Genomic DNA, 15,138 nt, shown 5'->3' with positions numbered 1-15,138 from the left:
GCGATACCCCTTGGAAGCCCAAGGAGGGGTTGCTATGAGTCAGATCCAACTCCACAGCAGTGGGTTGGTTTTTTTTTTTTTAAACAAAACAAAACAAAAAAAAAACACTCACTGTCATGGAGTCAGTTCCAACTCATAGCAACCCCCTTTGGGTTTCTGAGGCAGTGAATCTTTACAGAAGTAGACTGCCCAGTCTTCCTTCCAGGAAGAGGCTGGTGGGTTTGAACTGCAAGCCTTCTGGTTAGCAGTCAAATGCCTTAGGCAGTATGCCACCAGAGCTCCTTATACATACATGTATACATAGTATATACATACATATATGTGTGTGTGTGTGTATACACACACACACACACATATATGAAGGTAGTAAAACCAACAATTTGGTAGGATTTTTGAGTGAATGTTTATGTTTATTTTTCCTTTCCAGAGAATAGAATGGGTTAAGTCTAGTAAGGGTGAACTTATTTTCTGAAAAAATATTGTTGGAAGTTTGATTCACTCTTGGGCCTGATCAAGACAAAAAGATATGGAAACCCAGACACCCAGACTCTTCCTTACCTCTTCCAGCTTATCCACTCGCCCCACCAGTTTGGTGGTGACCGAATGCAACTTCAAGAGGTCCAGGCCATAGAAAGCTCCTTCTAGCATGTCAATGATGGTGGAGAGCTATGAAACAAGGCAGAGAGTTAGCCCAGGGATGGGGCAGAAAGACCACAGAGAGAGGAGTTTCCTTTCAGACCTCCATCTTTGGAGGCTCCACAAGGAAACCACTAGCCAGGAATTGAGAGATAGGCCCTAGGAAACTGGCATTAGTGTAAGTGGTCACAGAGACAAGCACAATGGTATAGCTGTATTCTGCCTTCCAGAATAGTTGGGTAAGATAATGGGAGAGTCCTGCAAGAACAAGTAAAGTCTGAAGTCTAGACATCTTCACCAAATTGTTATTGTTTTGGGTGCTGTCAAGTGGATTTTGAGTCATAGTGACCCCATGTGACAGAGCAGAACTGCCCCTTGGGCTTTTCTAGACTGTAATCTTGAGGGGAGCTGATCACCAGGGCTCTTCTCCTGTGGGGCCACTGAGTGGGTGGAAACCACCAACCTTTCAGTTAGTAGCCAAGTGCTTAACCATTGCATCACCAGGACTCCTTCCAAACTGATTATACATCTTTCATTAAATCTATTAACTGCATACATGTTTCTTTCCTACTACACTGTGATTTCCTTGAAAGTAGTGCCTATTCATCTTTGTTTCCTCAAGATACCTAGCACAGTACCTGGCCTATAATAGGTAATCTATAAATACTCAACAAATTGGCTTATAAACTTCACTACCTTGAGGATATGCTTCTGAAACACTCAACTTCATTGTCCATTGAAGGCTAACAGGTTTTTCCTTAGTATTAATAGCTAAACTGACTCTGAGGTAAAAAGAGACCCAATGACCCAACTCTGAGGTTGCCACAGGGCACCCAGATCTTCTCAGTTTTTTCAATACTGTCCTCCTTTCCAGTACAGAGTCCCTAGGAGGAAGGTGGCTGAGGCTCTGGTGGCATCCAGGGCATTCAGAGTACAAGCAAAGGGGTGAGATGCGAGATGCTTAAACTGAGCCTCCCTGCCACAGACCCGTCCCTTGGCAGGGACTTTCAGGATCTCTGCTCCCCACTAATCTTCCAGCATTACTTCCAGATGAAGACTCTCATGTATGAGATTCTTCCCCACCAAAGGAAGATAGTCAAATCCTGGGTAAGAGCCAGGGTAGCTTGGTTAGTTTGTACTGTGATGATTTTCTGATTCCTAAAAGAAATTTTTGCCTGCTGTTATTCCAAAAGCCCCCAAGAGTTCAATCATATCAGTGGGTAACTGTGGTACTTGGTTCAGAAACCAGGTTCATGGCAGAGCTGCAGTTCTGAGTGAAGTGGCCAAGTCCTGGGGCCACTGTTGTACTGGTAAAAACAATTCTGTTTAAAGACATTAAAGTGGCTACCAGTCACTGAGTGTGTATCAAGTGCCAGGACCAGCACTGGTGCTTACAAGACCAGTCATTCATGTAACTTATATTTATTGAGTCCTAACTATATGTCAAAGGAACTCAGGCAGTGCAGTGGCTAAGGCATCTGGCTGCTAACCAGAAGACTGGTGGTTCGAACCCACCAGCTACTCCGTGGAAGGAAGATAAGGCAATTTACTTCCACGAAGATTTACAGCCTTGGAACCCCGATGGGGTCACTATGAGTTGGAATCAACTTGAGAGCAGTGGATTTGGTTTTATTTTTGGTAACTATATGTCAAAGAACCCTGGTGGCACAACGATTAAGTGCTCAGCTACTAACCGAAAGGTCTGTGGTTCAAACCTACTTAGTGGCTCCTCAGGAGAAAGACCTAATGTGCTGCTCCCGTAAAGATTCAAACCAAAAACCCACTGTCATCGAGTTGATCACAACCCATAGTGATCCCCACTGGGTTTGCAAGGTGATAAATCTTTACAGAAGTAGACTGCTTCATCTTCCTCTATGGAGCTGCTGGTGGCTTTAAACCACCAACCTCTGCTTAGCAATCAAATGCCTTAGACACTGCAGCCTAGAAAACCCTATGGGGTAGTTCTACTCTGTCACATGGGATCCCTATGAGTAAAAATTGACTCAATTGCACCTAACAACTACAATTATATGTCGAGGCATTGTGCCAAGTACTCAATAGTTGTCATCTCACTGATTCTCAAAACAACTCCAAAAGGTAGATGTTATTTCTACATTTTTTTCAAGGAAACTGAGGTCAAACAAGTTAAATAACTTAAGTAGGATTACTCAGTAAGTGGTAGCAGAGCAACAATTTGAACCCAATCTGTCAGACTTCAAAACAAAGCTCATTCCACTACACCACACTGCAAATGAATGTGAACGTGCAGGATCATACAAAGCCCTAAGCCAACAAACAGGGCTGCCCCAGGTGAGGCCTGAGATACCCCACCCTGTGGAGCATATCATAGGCTGATGACTGGGCCTAAAGCAGGCCTCAGTCTACGTGGGCCACCCCTGTCTAGTGTTGAGGACTGCAAGTTCATTCCTCTCTGTATATCTCTCATCTTTTCAGGGTGCATGCTGGGCTGGCAGCAAATCATAGCAGCTCTTCTAGAGAATATCAAGTTCTTTTGGCTGGCTGGGCCTTGCAGCTGCTCACAGGCCTGGCATCCCTGGCTTCATAAGGAGAAGCAGGCTACTTTGCTCTCAACATCCACCCCAGACACAGAGCTGCAAATGACCACTTTACCAGATTATCAGCTTTGAATTCACACACAACATGCTAGGGACCAAGGCCTGGACTCCTATTCAAAAGTCTTATGGTCTCCAGCAATGCCTCTGCTGGACTCGTGGGTCCTGAGCATCTCACCCATGGTAATGACCCATACCAGCCTACCTTCAAGTCATGGCTATCTGCTTCCCGTAGTTTCTGCAGCCTGAAGTCTCCCTCACAGGGATTGAGGGCAGAGGGGGGCGCAACACAGGCACACTTGCAAGAAGAGCCTGAAGTGATGGTCTCTACTGTGTAGAAATCTTCCTTCCTGGAGGTCCCCTCATTGATCCTCTGGCAGGCATCTCGTCCCAGGGGTCTCACCACACACTTGCACTGACAGTCTGAGCCCTCTGACACAGCCTTGACTTTGTCATAGTCCCCCAGCAACTGAATGGAGAGAGAGAGAGAGAGAGAGAGAGAGAGAGAGAGAGGGTTGAGGATATGCAGGCACAAGCATCAGTCAGGCTCCTGAAGAAGGTTCACCATGTACTCTGCCAAACGTCCTGCACTAGCCAGAGACCTTAGGCAACTGTGAACCATGGAGTGAACAGGTCATCGCAACACAATTTGCTGACTCTGACATTTCCTTGAAGGCACTCAGAGTTCAGCTCTCTTGGTTTATCTTGGAAAGCTGTAGATTTCTCCAGGGGCCTTAGCCTTTCATCATTTAAAGGTAAAAACAGATGAGATCCATCATTCCTTCAATAACCCTTGCCTTTGTTACAATCCAGGTTTGGATTAAAAAAGAGAAAGGAGCAGTGGTTGAAGGAGGGACTGGAACATTGATAATCAAGATAGAAGACCTGCTTCTATCCTCATTCATTCATTTAACATTTATTGAGTTCCACCCATGTGCCAGACTGTGCTAGGTGCTATCAGAGGTACAGAGATGGGGTCAACAGAGAGCGTGCCCTCCAGCAGCTTACAGTGCCAGAGGTACACACAACAGTCATGCAAAGTAGAGAGTGGTAAGTGTCCAGGGAGGCAGAGATAAAGTGCCCACCCACTGCCATTCCAACTCATAGTGACCCTAAAGGACAGAGTAGAACAATCTCACAGGATTTCCAAAGACAGATGCAGACTGCCTCATCTTTCTCCCACTCAGGTTCAAGCCACCAACCTTCTGGTTAGCAGCCAAATGCTTTAACCACTGCAATGCCAGAGCTCCCTGAGATAAAGTGCAGTGGGAGCTTAAATGTCCAGAATGGCTCCAGCTAGGGAACCAGGGAAGACTTCCTGACGGAAGGAGTATTAGATCTAGGTCTTGAAAGGATGGGTTGAATTTGGAGATATAAGGGGGGTGGGAAAGGGAGGTGGGAGGAGAAGGACTGGCCTAAAACAGTAAAGCAGAATCAGTGAAAGGTTCATTTGGCTCCAAGAGCAGCTTCTGAACCCAAACCCCAGGCCAAACTCTGGAGAGCAAACTGGCAGCATTTATATCTTCTACAATGCCAAACATTTCCTTCTGAGATCTTCCTCCCGCCAGCCTCCCTGGGCAGGAAAATATACAAACAGCAGGCTTTCTGGAGCCCCCGCCCTAGGCACTTGCTGGGAAAAAGGCTCTTCTCCAACAGGCCCTGGATCCCACTAGCCTGGGCTCTCTTTCTAGGCACAGAGAACAGTTTCTTTGTTTGACTGATGACCCTGGCAGGCAGACATTGAGTTGGTTTGAGTGGAAATGTTCCTGGGATGCTGTCTGGGAGGAAACAGGCTTATAACGTTTTCCTTGCAAAGGTTGAGCTTCTTCTAATACTAATATTTGTTTTTGGGCTGTTGTCAAATACAAAATGGATCAGTGGAAGAAGGAGTTGTAGTTCAGGGTGATTTACGTGGTGGCTCTTTATGGGCTGACAGTAAATTGTGGCTGTCTGCTCCCTGAAACTATCTAGATTCCTACACAACCCTGCTCAGAGACCCTGGGTGGATTCTTTCAGGAGGCTTGGGTTTCAAGAAAACTTTTGTTGACGATACTCCAGAGCCCCAATGTGCACAATTTTATGTCTTTTTGATTTAGGGGTCAATGAGAGTTTGTAAGTGAGTATGGGGCAGACATTGGCATAATTATTACTGGAAGGACGAGAAGACCAGTGTCTGATAAATCCCAAAGTGTAGCTGATCATTCCCTCCACAGGAAGGAGACAAGGCTCACTAGTCTGCAAGCTTTAGTGGAGATGCAGGCAGAGATATGGGATTCTTTCCTGGCCATCCTTCATCCTTAGAATTATGGTGACACCCATCACACATCATCATGACTGCTCTGAAGAGCATGAAATAAACACTACAGAGACCATTGCTCCTTGCAGTTATAAGTACTGGGTTGAAGATTATCAGAACCCTTGGCTCTGCCCACTACTGGTATTCTTTAATGTGCCAAGGCTCACTGTCCTTATCTATAGAATGGCTGTAAAGATGTCTTGAGTAGTGAGTGAAAACACTTTGTAAACTGACACATTATGGAGCTTGTCACTATTATCTGACACTTGGGCCCCCAATGACAGTCTGCCAGACCACAGCAGAACTGCATTCCCACTCTATCCCAATATATGGAATGTGGGCATTTCCTCAGTCAAAGCATCTGTTTAGGGGGCACTTTACATTCGTCATACGTTGCTGTTCTGTCTTTGCCCCCAGCTTCTGCCTGATGTCTCATCTTGTGCCATGACGTATATCCCTATGGGTCATACCATCTGCCTCTTGTCCAACATGCTTGTTTTCACATTCCAATCCTGACAAACAGCCACACAGACAAGCGTACTTTTCACAACCTTTGAACCACAAAGATCTCTTTCTTTCCTCTCAGGGAGTTATGTGGAGTCTTTCCTTCCTTCTTTCCTTTCTCCTGATTCCATAACCTTGAAAGATCCTGTGATTTTGAGAGGAAGACCCACGTTCCTCTGTGTAAGAAAATATTCTGACAAGTGAAAAACAAGTGACTTTCTCTTTGGTAATGAACAAAGAAACAGTTGCCCTGTTTTTTTTTTTTTTTTTTTAAACAAAAACACTTCAGCAAGGACTGGGCTCCTGCCACAACCCCGGGCAGGAGGGGAGGCTCAGCATCCTACCTGAGATAAGACGTTCTCCTGGTTGTCCGCCTCGTTTTGCAGAGTCTCATCTTCCGTGGGCACCACCGTCTGCATGTCTGGGGGCTCGCTCGTCCCTGTGGGGGGAATACTGGGTTCCCAGCCCCTCGTCACAACCAGAGCAAAGCAGAGAACCAGAAGCAGAGGCTTGGCCATGAGGGACGCCACAAGAGGGGTCTCGGCCCCTTCTGAGAACGGCTGGAAAAGCAGTGTCTCTGCAAGGATTGAGGCGAGAGAATGTCTTGGCTGGACCCTGAGGTCAGCTGCTCAGAGCACTTTCCAGAGTTGAGTGCAGATGAGCGGGGCAGGATGGTGTGCCCCAGAAACCCTGGGCATCGCCTGCCCGACGCGAGCACCTCTCGATTGTGCAGCCTCAGTGGAGAGCAGGGCGCGGGGCAGAAAGAGGTGAAGGGGAAAAGTGGAAGCGGCCACCCGCGAACCGAGCGCCTGCACCGCAAGAGAGCGCTCAGGTGGAAGGGGCCGGGCGGAGGCGGCGGGGAGCCTAGGAACGCACGGGGACTGGGCACAGGGCGTCGGACGCGGGACCCACGGCGGCAACGGCGCAGGCGGCGAGCGGCTGGACAAGGGCGCCGCGGAGCGCTCGCGTGGAGGGAGGGGCGGAGCCTCTATTGTGCCGGGGCCGCGGAGATGCAGCCAGTGACGGCGCGGAGGAGGAGGACCTGGAAGCGCGCAGGGGCTCGGGCGGCCCACCCCGCCCCTCACTCAGGTTCGGCCGCCGCGCACGCCCGCGAGGGGTGACGTCGGACTGGCTCCCCTGTCCTTTCAGCTGATTACAAATGGTCAAGGGTGAGAAGTTACCCCCAGTGGGGCTTCTGCAGTTTGGAGATTCCTTGTGCTCATCCTTGCCAAGAGGAATGTTTACTCTGAATTGTGAGGCAGGCGCTTTGACTCGCTCCAAGTCTCAGCTTATACCGACCCTCAGTATCCCCCCCCCCTTTGTTGCACCTGAAGCAGGAGAGAAGGAGCCTTTGCTCTTCTTGGGGGGGGTTTCTTTTCCCTCACTTGCTCTCTGGCAGCTTTGAACTTAGCGCCATTGGTAATTTCCTTCCTCTGCCACAGCCTTAGAACCTGGTAATACCTCCACCCAGAGGATAACTATTGAACTTCCCTGCTGTAGTGTGTCCTGAGTTGTCTAAATATTAAATATAAGGAGCATAGCTGTAAATCTCTGACACTGTTTGCATGTCCGGATGGGTGAAGCTGCTTGCTACTTCGAGAATCAAATTATTGAACGGCTCTTATTATCTTCATGGTTTGGGATAAGTCTTAGGGTCTCCATCACTAGATCAGCTCTAACAGTCTTGGTTTATGTTTGATGTTTGTTAATTAGTGATGCTTTTGTAGACCTACTGTGAAGATTTAACAATTTGAATGTGAGGAAAGGCACTGTGCCTTCCAGGGCAACTCTCACCTTGGGAATATGGAACAGATGCAAGGCCCCTCCAAAGACCGGAAATGTATCCTGTATCCTTGGAATTTGAGCACCTTTCCTCTTACGATAGGGTATAAAGACTATAATAATCAAAGGACATTTCAGCTCATACAAATTATGGTATTTGACAGAAGTATAATAACCCTTATTAATGCATTTCTAATATGTTTTTAAATCCCAGTTTTCAGACAAGTTTCTGGGTGTCAGGGCTTGAGGAAATGTCACATACACACACACACACACACACACACCACACCCCTAGACCTCTATATAAACTGTCAAATCTCCTCTGGAGTAGGTGGAAGCAAATATCTATAAAGTGCAGTTTAAAAATTCAATTAAAATAAATGCTGGTGTTGGCTAAGTGCAAGACAATAAAGTAGGATCCTAGACATTTAATAATAAGGAGCTCTGGTGGTGCAGTGCCTAAGACATTTTGATAGCTAACTAAAAGGTTGACAGTTCAAACCCACCAGCCACTCTGTGGAAGGAAGATGAGGCAATCTACTTCCAGAAAGATTTACCACCTTGGAAACCCGGTGGGGGTTGCCATGAGTCAGAATCAAATCAGTGGCAGTGGGTTTGGGTGTTTTTTGGCAGAGATTTAATGGAAAGGTAAGATAGTTTATATCTTCCAGAATTTCTGGGTGGAGGAGGGATTCAGGAGGTAAGTGGATTACAAAGCAGAGTAAGAAGATATCCATTCAATGGGGCTTAAAAGGTGACTAGGTCATGTCTTGGGAACGCTGGTAGCATAGTGCCTAAGGCACTTGACTGCTAACCAGAAGGCTGGCAGTTCAAATTCACCAGCCGCTCCTCGGAAGGAAGGTTGGGTAATCTACTTCCATAGTGATACTGCCTCAGAAACCCAAGAAAGGGTCACTATGAATCAATCGAGTCAGACTCAACGGCAAACAATAACAGATCATGTCTTACTGAAAGGACAGTAAGAATTTCATGCAACAGTGGGGATGGGACAGGGATAATGGGAAGATTTCAACAAAACAGTGACATATGCAGAAGGAGTGAGGACATGATGGGCTGAGACATGAGCCTTAATGTGCAGATGCAGATCTCAGCCTGGTATTCACTTCTCAGGGAAGACTTCCCTGACTTAGCAGCAGGGTAGTTCCTCGGTTATATGTTATATATACATAGCACTATGTACCTCTTCTTCACAGAATTACGGGAGTTATATCTTTTTATATTCCTTTGTGGATTGTTTCACCAGTGCCTGTCTTTCTCACTAAATTGTAAACTCCATATGAGCAGGGACTTTGGTTTTATTCACCATTATATCCAGTGTCTGACACAAAGTAGACACCCAATATATATTGCCTGAATGAATGGGAAGTATGAATAGTCCCATTTTACTAGATAATGGGGTATTAATAATAATAAGTGCTGGGAAATAAGACTAGAAAGGAAGGTAAGTCTTGGATGTACTCTCAATTATCTTCATAAGTACACTATTTGTATCCTTTGGCTGAAAGCAGAGAATACCAGAAAGGTGTTATTGCATGCAAAAGAATTCAGCTTTAAAAAAAAAGAAAAGAAAATTCAGTTTTGTGAATCATAAAAAATTATGGATAACATTGCAACAAATAGGAATTCAAGAGTATTTAATTATGCTCATGTAGATCCTGTACATAGGCCAATAGGCAGTCTTTTGAATAGAACAGGGATACTGCATGGTTTAAAATCAGGAAAGGTGTGCATGAGGGTTGTATCCTTTCACCATACTTATTAAATCTGTATGCTGAGCAAATGATCTGAGAAGATGGACTATATGAAGAATGTGGCCTCAGAATTAGAGGAAGACTCATTAACAATCTGTGATATGCAGATGACACAGCCTTGCTTGGTAATTGAAGAACACTTGAAACACTTACTGATGAAGATCAAAGACTACAGCATTTAGTTTGAATTATACCTAAATATTAAAAAAAAAAAAAATCCTCACAACTGGACCAATAAACTACATCATGATAATCAGAGAAAAGATTGATGTTGTCAAGGATTTCATTTTACTTGGATACACAATCAATGCCCATGGAAGCAGCAGTCAAGAAATCAAATGACATACTGCATTGGGCAAATCTGTTGAAAAACACCCTTGGAAAGTGTTAAAAAGCAAAGATACCACTTTGAGGACTAAGGTGTACCTGACCCAAGTGATTAGTATTTTCAGTCGTCTCATATGCATGTGAAAGCTGGACAACGAATAAGGAAGACCAAAGATGTCTTTGGATTGTGATATTGGTGAAGAATATAAAATGTACCATTGAGTGCCAGAAGAATGAACAAATCTGTCCTGGAAGAAGTACAGCCAGAAAGCTCCTTGGATGTGAGGATGGCAAGACTGTATTTCATGTACTTTGGACGGGTCTCTGGAGTTCATACACATTTTGTTTTTGACACTGGTTACATTACCACAATGTAACAGTTCACCTCCCACTTCTTCCTTGTAGTTACCCTTTCCTTGTGTCCTTCCTGTCTATGCATTCTTTTCTCCCTCCCTTTCTCCCTGTGCAAATGCTGCCCTTCTGATCTCCCATAGTGGATTATCCTTGCAATATATCTCCTTTTAAAGTCTGTTAATAGATCATTCCTATGGTGCTACACAGATGATGTCTACGATCTTTCCCACAAGAGGGTTTTTCTCTACTTATCAACAGATAGAAAGAAGAGACCCTTTAAATCTTCCCCTTACTAAGTTTCCTCTTTTTCAAGTTTACTGTGCATACTTCTTTCACCTTTTCTCTCCACTTTATTCGTCTAAAGGAGATTTGGTGGTGCAGTGCCTAAGGCATTTGACTGCTAACCAGAAGGTTTGCAGTTCAAATCCACTAGCTGCTCTGTGGAAGGAAGATGGGGCAATCTACTTCCGTAAAGATTTACTGCCTTGAAAACCCAGTGGGGGTCGCTATGAGTTGGAATCTACTCGATGGCAGTAGATTTGGTTTGGTTTTGGGTTATTCACCTATTTCTCAGACCCAATGGCCTCCCCAAACCTTCATTATTTTGGTTATTTTTTCTCTAGAAAGGCTCCAGTTTGAGTAGATGTTAGAGCATGCTGGAATCATTTCTTCTCTTTTTCTGGGCACTGTTCTTTTATTAATGAATCATAAGACAGCCTTAGCTTTTTTGGCAGTCACATTGCATGCACCAATGATTCATATTTATTTATTTTTTATGTAATTTTTTTTCCTTTTTCTTTTCTTTTGTACATGAACTGTTATGCTTATTTCCTCCATCCTGTGCTTTCCAGCTATGGCTTTTTTTTTTTTTTTTTTTTTTTTTTAGCCCAAATATAGGCCTTTACATGTTCAATTTACTGAGTATGATAATGTCTTTGGCTTATATTTCCATCCTTTTGAAATCCTGCTGTTTTGGTCTCATCTCAGTTCTGGGTCATTTCCAAATTCAATAAGCACATTTTCTGTGTTAATTTTAGAAAAAAGTCATATTGATCAGGACAGGGCCAGATCTCAGAGCTCTACATTCATAATAGGAAAAGTTTGTGCTTACTGAGATTGATCCACTGCTTAATCCTTTTGGTGTGTCATTTTTCAGGCAGTTAATGGCAGTAGTGCCCAGCCCACACATCTTCCTCATATGTGTAAGAGACTTTTTTTTTTTTTTTTAATTGTGATTTGGGTGAAGATTTACAGAGTGAATTCACTTTCCATACAGCAGTTCACATATACTTTGTCTCATGTCATTGACCACAGTTTACAATGCAACAGCTCCCCTCCCACTTCCTTCCCATAGTTACCTCTTCCCAGTGACCATCCCTCCATACTCTCCTGTGCCCTGAGCTGTCTCCCTGTGCATAAGCAGCCATTCTTTCTCCCATGATTGTTCTCTCCAGGGCGTGTGTCTACTTGAGGTAAATGTTTAACTCACATGACTGTACATTGTTTGGCTGGAAACCACAGGTGTGGGTTCAATTCCAGACCTGAAGGGCAGCTAGGGGCGATAGTCTCAGTGGTTCCACCAGGCTCTATTGGACCAGAAAACCTGGTCCCCACCTTGTAAGAGACTTTTGTCACCTACTTTTCAGAATTCAAGATGCACTCACTGCCCCTGGCATTGCCCCCACCTGCCATTCTAGTAACTTGATCTGAAGATCCTGAGATGAGCCTGGTTTAGCTTTAGAACATCCATGTTGACTTACCATCACTCCCTGCATGCTCTGCTAAGAGTCTACAGATCCCACTTCACTGAAACATCACCATATTAATGTAAAGTAACTATTTCTCTCTCCCCTATTAACCGATGCAGGAGTCCCTGGATGATTCAAATGATTAACATGCTTGGCTGCTAACTGAAAGGTTGGAGGTTCCAGTCCAACCAGAGGCACCTCAGAAGAAAACCTAGTAATCTACTTCTGAAAAGTCGGCATTGAAAACCCTATTGAGAGCAGTTCTAGTCTGACATACATATGGTCATCACGAGTTGGTGGTGACTTGATGGCAACTGGTTTGGTATTTGGTTTTAACAGGTAAAGTCACTAAGACACCAGGACAATGACATTTATGATGCTTACTCTGTATTGAGTGCTTACCACATGTCAGACATCATTTAATGTTCAAAACTCCCTTAAAGTAGATGGTATCATCCCTTTTACAAACAAGCAAGTAGGTTCAGAGAGGACATAACTTACTGTGGAAATAGTCAAAGATCACGGTCTCAGAAAGCCCGATGAGCACTCCCCTTTAGCTCCCTGAGGTCCAGGACTCTCCCCAGTTTTGGCCAGCCAGCAGATTGCTGGATTCTGGTTGCTAGTTTCTCAGCTGCTGCATTTGTCCACCATCCCTCCTTAGCCAAGTTCACTACTGACAAGAGCATCTGTTTTCCAGTTTAGTTGGGAGCCTCCTGGCTTTGCTCTGAAAACTCTGTCACAAACGAAGGCTTCATTTGCTAGATGGGGATGGGGTAGCTAGAAATGTCCTGCCACCCTGGTGTGTAATTTAGCAAATGCACCTGCCCTGCAGCAGCAGAATCAAAGAGCAGTGTGCAGTCCCAGGAGCAACATCATTCTGCCATCTCCCTTCCCCTGCTCCATGCAGGGTGGGAGCCCTGCCAGGGAACTGCCACAAAATGCTGGAAAGAGATGATGAAAAGCATGGCTGAAAATGAGGTCTTTCTTCTGTTCACTCTGCTTTGCTGCCTTCTCAGCTTCTTATTTTGCCTTTGATCTTCTATAGCCTCTCTCTCCCCACTAATTCAATTTAACTCATTTATTGAATGTATATTATGGGCCAGGCACTCTGTGACCTGCTGAGCATACAAAGATGAAGAAGGCAAGGTCTAGCTTTTAGAAGCTTGTGTTATAAAGATTATAGATGTGTAGTCCTGGGGAGGGGTTCCAAAGAACATTTTTTCCTCAAGATACTAAGGAAAAAGATTTTTCTTACTTGAATTTTCCCAGTATTAAGGACACTTACATTTCTGAATATACCAACCATGGTCATTATTTTTATTGAATCACATTTGCCTAATGAAACTTATGTTTTAAGCAAAGTAAATTCAGTATGTATTTATCAAGCACTATATGTGTGTGTGTGTGTGTGTATACACATAGGGAGAGAGAGAGAGAGTGCACGCTCTGGTGGCATAGTGCCTAAGGCATTTGACTGCTAGCCAGAAGGCTGTGGTTCGAAGCCACCAGCCACTCCTCAGAAGGAAGACTAGGCAATCTACTTCCATAGAGATACCTTGGAAACTCAAGGAGGGGTCCCTATGAGTAGAATTGACTCGACGGCAATGAGTATGGTTTGAACTTTTTAAAATAGACTCATATGCATGTAAAAGCTGGACAGTGAATAAGGAAGACCAAAGAAGAGTGGATGCTTTTGAAATCTGGTGCTGGCAAAGAATACTGAAGGTACCATGGACTGCCAGAAGAACAAATAAATTTGTCCTGGAAGAGGGACAGCTGGAATGCTCTTGGAAGCGAGAATGCTCAGACCTTGTCTCACCTACTTTGTTCATGTTGTCAGAAGGGACCATTCCCTGGAAAAGGATATTATGCTTGGTAAAGTGGAGAGTCAGCAAACAAGGGGAAGGCCCTGAACAAGATGGATTGACACAGTGGCTGCAACGATGGGCTCAGGTGTAGCAAGGATTGTGAGGCTGGCACAGGACCAGACAGTGTTTCATTCTGTTGTATATAGGGTCTCTATGAGTCAGAGCCAACTTGACAGCACTTAACAACAAATTATATATATATATATATATATATATATATATACATACACACACACACACAGTATTTAAAGACATGTTAAGTCTCTGGATTCCATGCCAAAAAAAAGAAAAATAAATGTTGCCTACATGTTCTGGTTACCTAGTGCCACTCTGACAAGAATATATCACAAGTGGGATGGCCATAACAAACAAGAGTTTATTCTCTTACAATGTGGAGGCTTAAAGTGCCAGGCTCTAGGGGCTGGGTGAAAGCCCCTCAACCTTGGGCTTCAGCTCTGCTTCTAGCTCCCGCCCACTGAAGTTAGAGCTTTTCTTCACTCAGACAGCTGTTGGCTGCTGAGGCTACCAAGCCCAAGGTTGACAAGTGAAAAGGCACAGTCCCAATATTACCAAATCACATGGGAGGCCATTAATTCAAGTCCATCATAAGTCCCAAGGTCAGCAAAGCATGGCAGGCTGCTGTACAATGACATGGCTATATTGAAAGTTTAAGGTGCCATAAGCTAGAGATCATTTCCAAAGCTGCTTCTTATATATGGGAAGCAGACCACATACCCAAAGCAGCTACTCAGCTGCATGTGGTAGATCCCACCATGGAGCTGATTGCCAGTCTTATCATGGAGAATAACTACCACCAGTTGCCCAGCCACTCAACCAGGCCCAGCCAAGTTGACACACAAACATAACTACTACACTTCTATGTTCTCATATTTTCTATGTCCTTCACAAAAGACCATTATTCCTGGCACTCCCCCCACGATGGTTATGTCCAGAAACATATTATCTTTAACATCCTTTCAGCCCTCCACTAATCAATTGATGTGGAGCTTGCTTTGTTCTGATGTTTCCCCACTCCTCTGTCTGACTCTGATTTCAGGGAAAGAGACCAAGTGCACAGCCTTTGCTTTGTTCCTGTTCTGGGGTAGGGGTGGAGGCTCATTCCAGAGCCCTGTCTCTGAAGCACCTCTGCTCAGAGGCCGTCACAGGGGAGTATGGGCTGAGGCTGTGTGTGGAAGGGGGTGGTGGTGCTGTGAACACTGGCCCCCTGGGATTCTGTGGCCAGACTTCTTGGCCAGCACTTGAGAGGCAGGCACTGCA

At 44.8% G+C, this 15,138-nt stretch overlaps 1 protein-coding gene across 1 annotated transcript in view; it reads right to left on the bottom strand.

The window, feature by feature from the left end:
• OLFML2B (olfactomedin like 2B) overlaps positions 1–6,527 on the bottom strand; it is a 54,899-nt gene extending 48,372 nt beyond the window's left edge. The window contains exons 1-3 of the mRNA XM_007937767.2: positions 6,354–6,527; positions 3,415–3,678; positions 559–666 (exon numbers count right to left, since the gene is read on the bottom strand). Coding sequence (XP_007935958.1) covers positions 559–666; positions 3,415–3,678; positions 6,354–6,527 — 546 coding nt within the window. The remainder of the gene's footprint in view (positions 1–558; positions 667–3,414; positions 3,679–6,353) is intronic.
• Positions 6,528–15,138: the final 8,611 nt, after the last annotated feature.

The sequence above is a fragment of the Orycteropus afer genome, unplaced genomic scaffold (assembly GCF_000298275.1).
Source record: "Orycteropus afer afer isolate SDZICR_OR568_19922 unplaced genomic scaffold, OryAfe1.0 scaffold00044, whole genome shotgun sequence".
Classification (NCBI taxonomy): domain Eukaryota; kingdom Metazoa; phylum Chordata; class Mammalia; order Tubulidentata; family Orycteropodidae; genus Orycteropus; species Orycteropus afer.
Note: the sequence above shows the minus strand (reverse complement) of the source record. Positions and strands in the feature narration are given on the sequence as shown.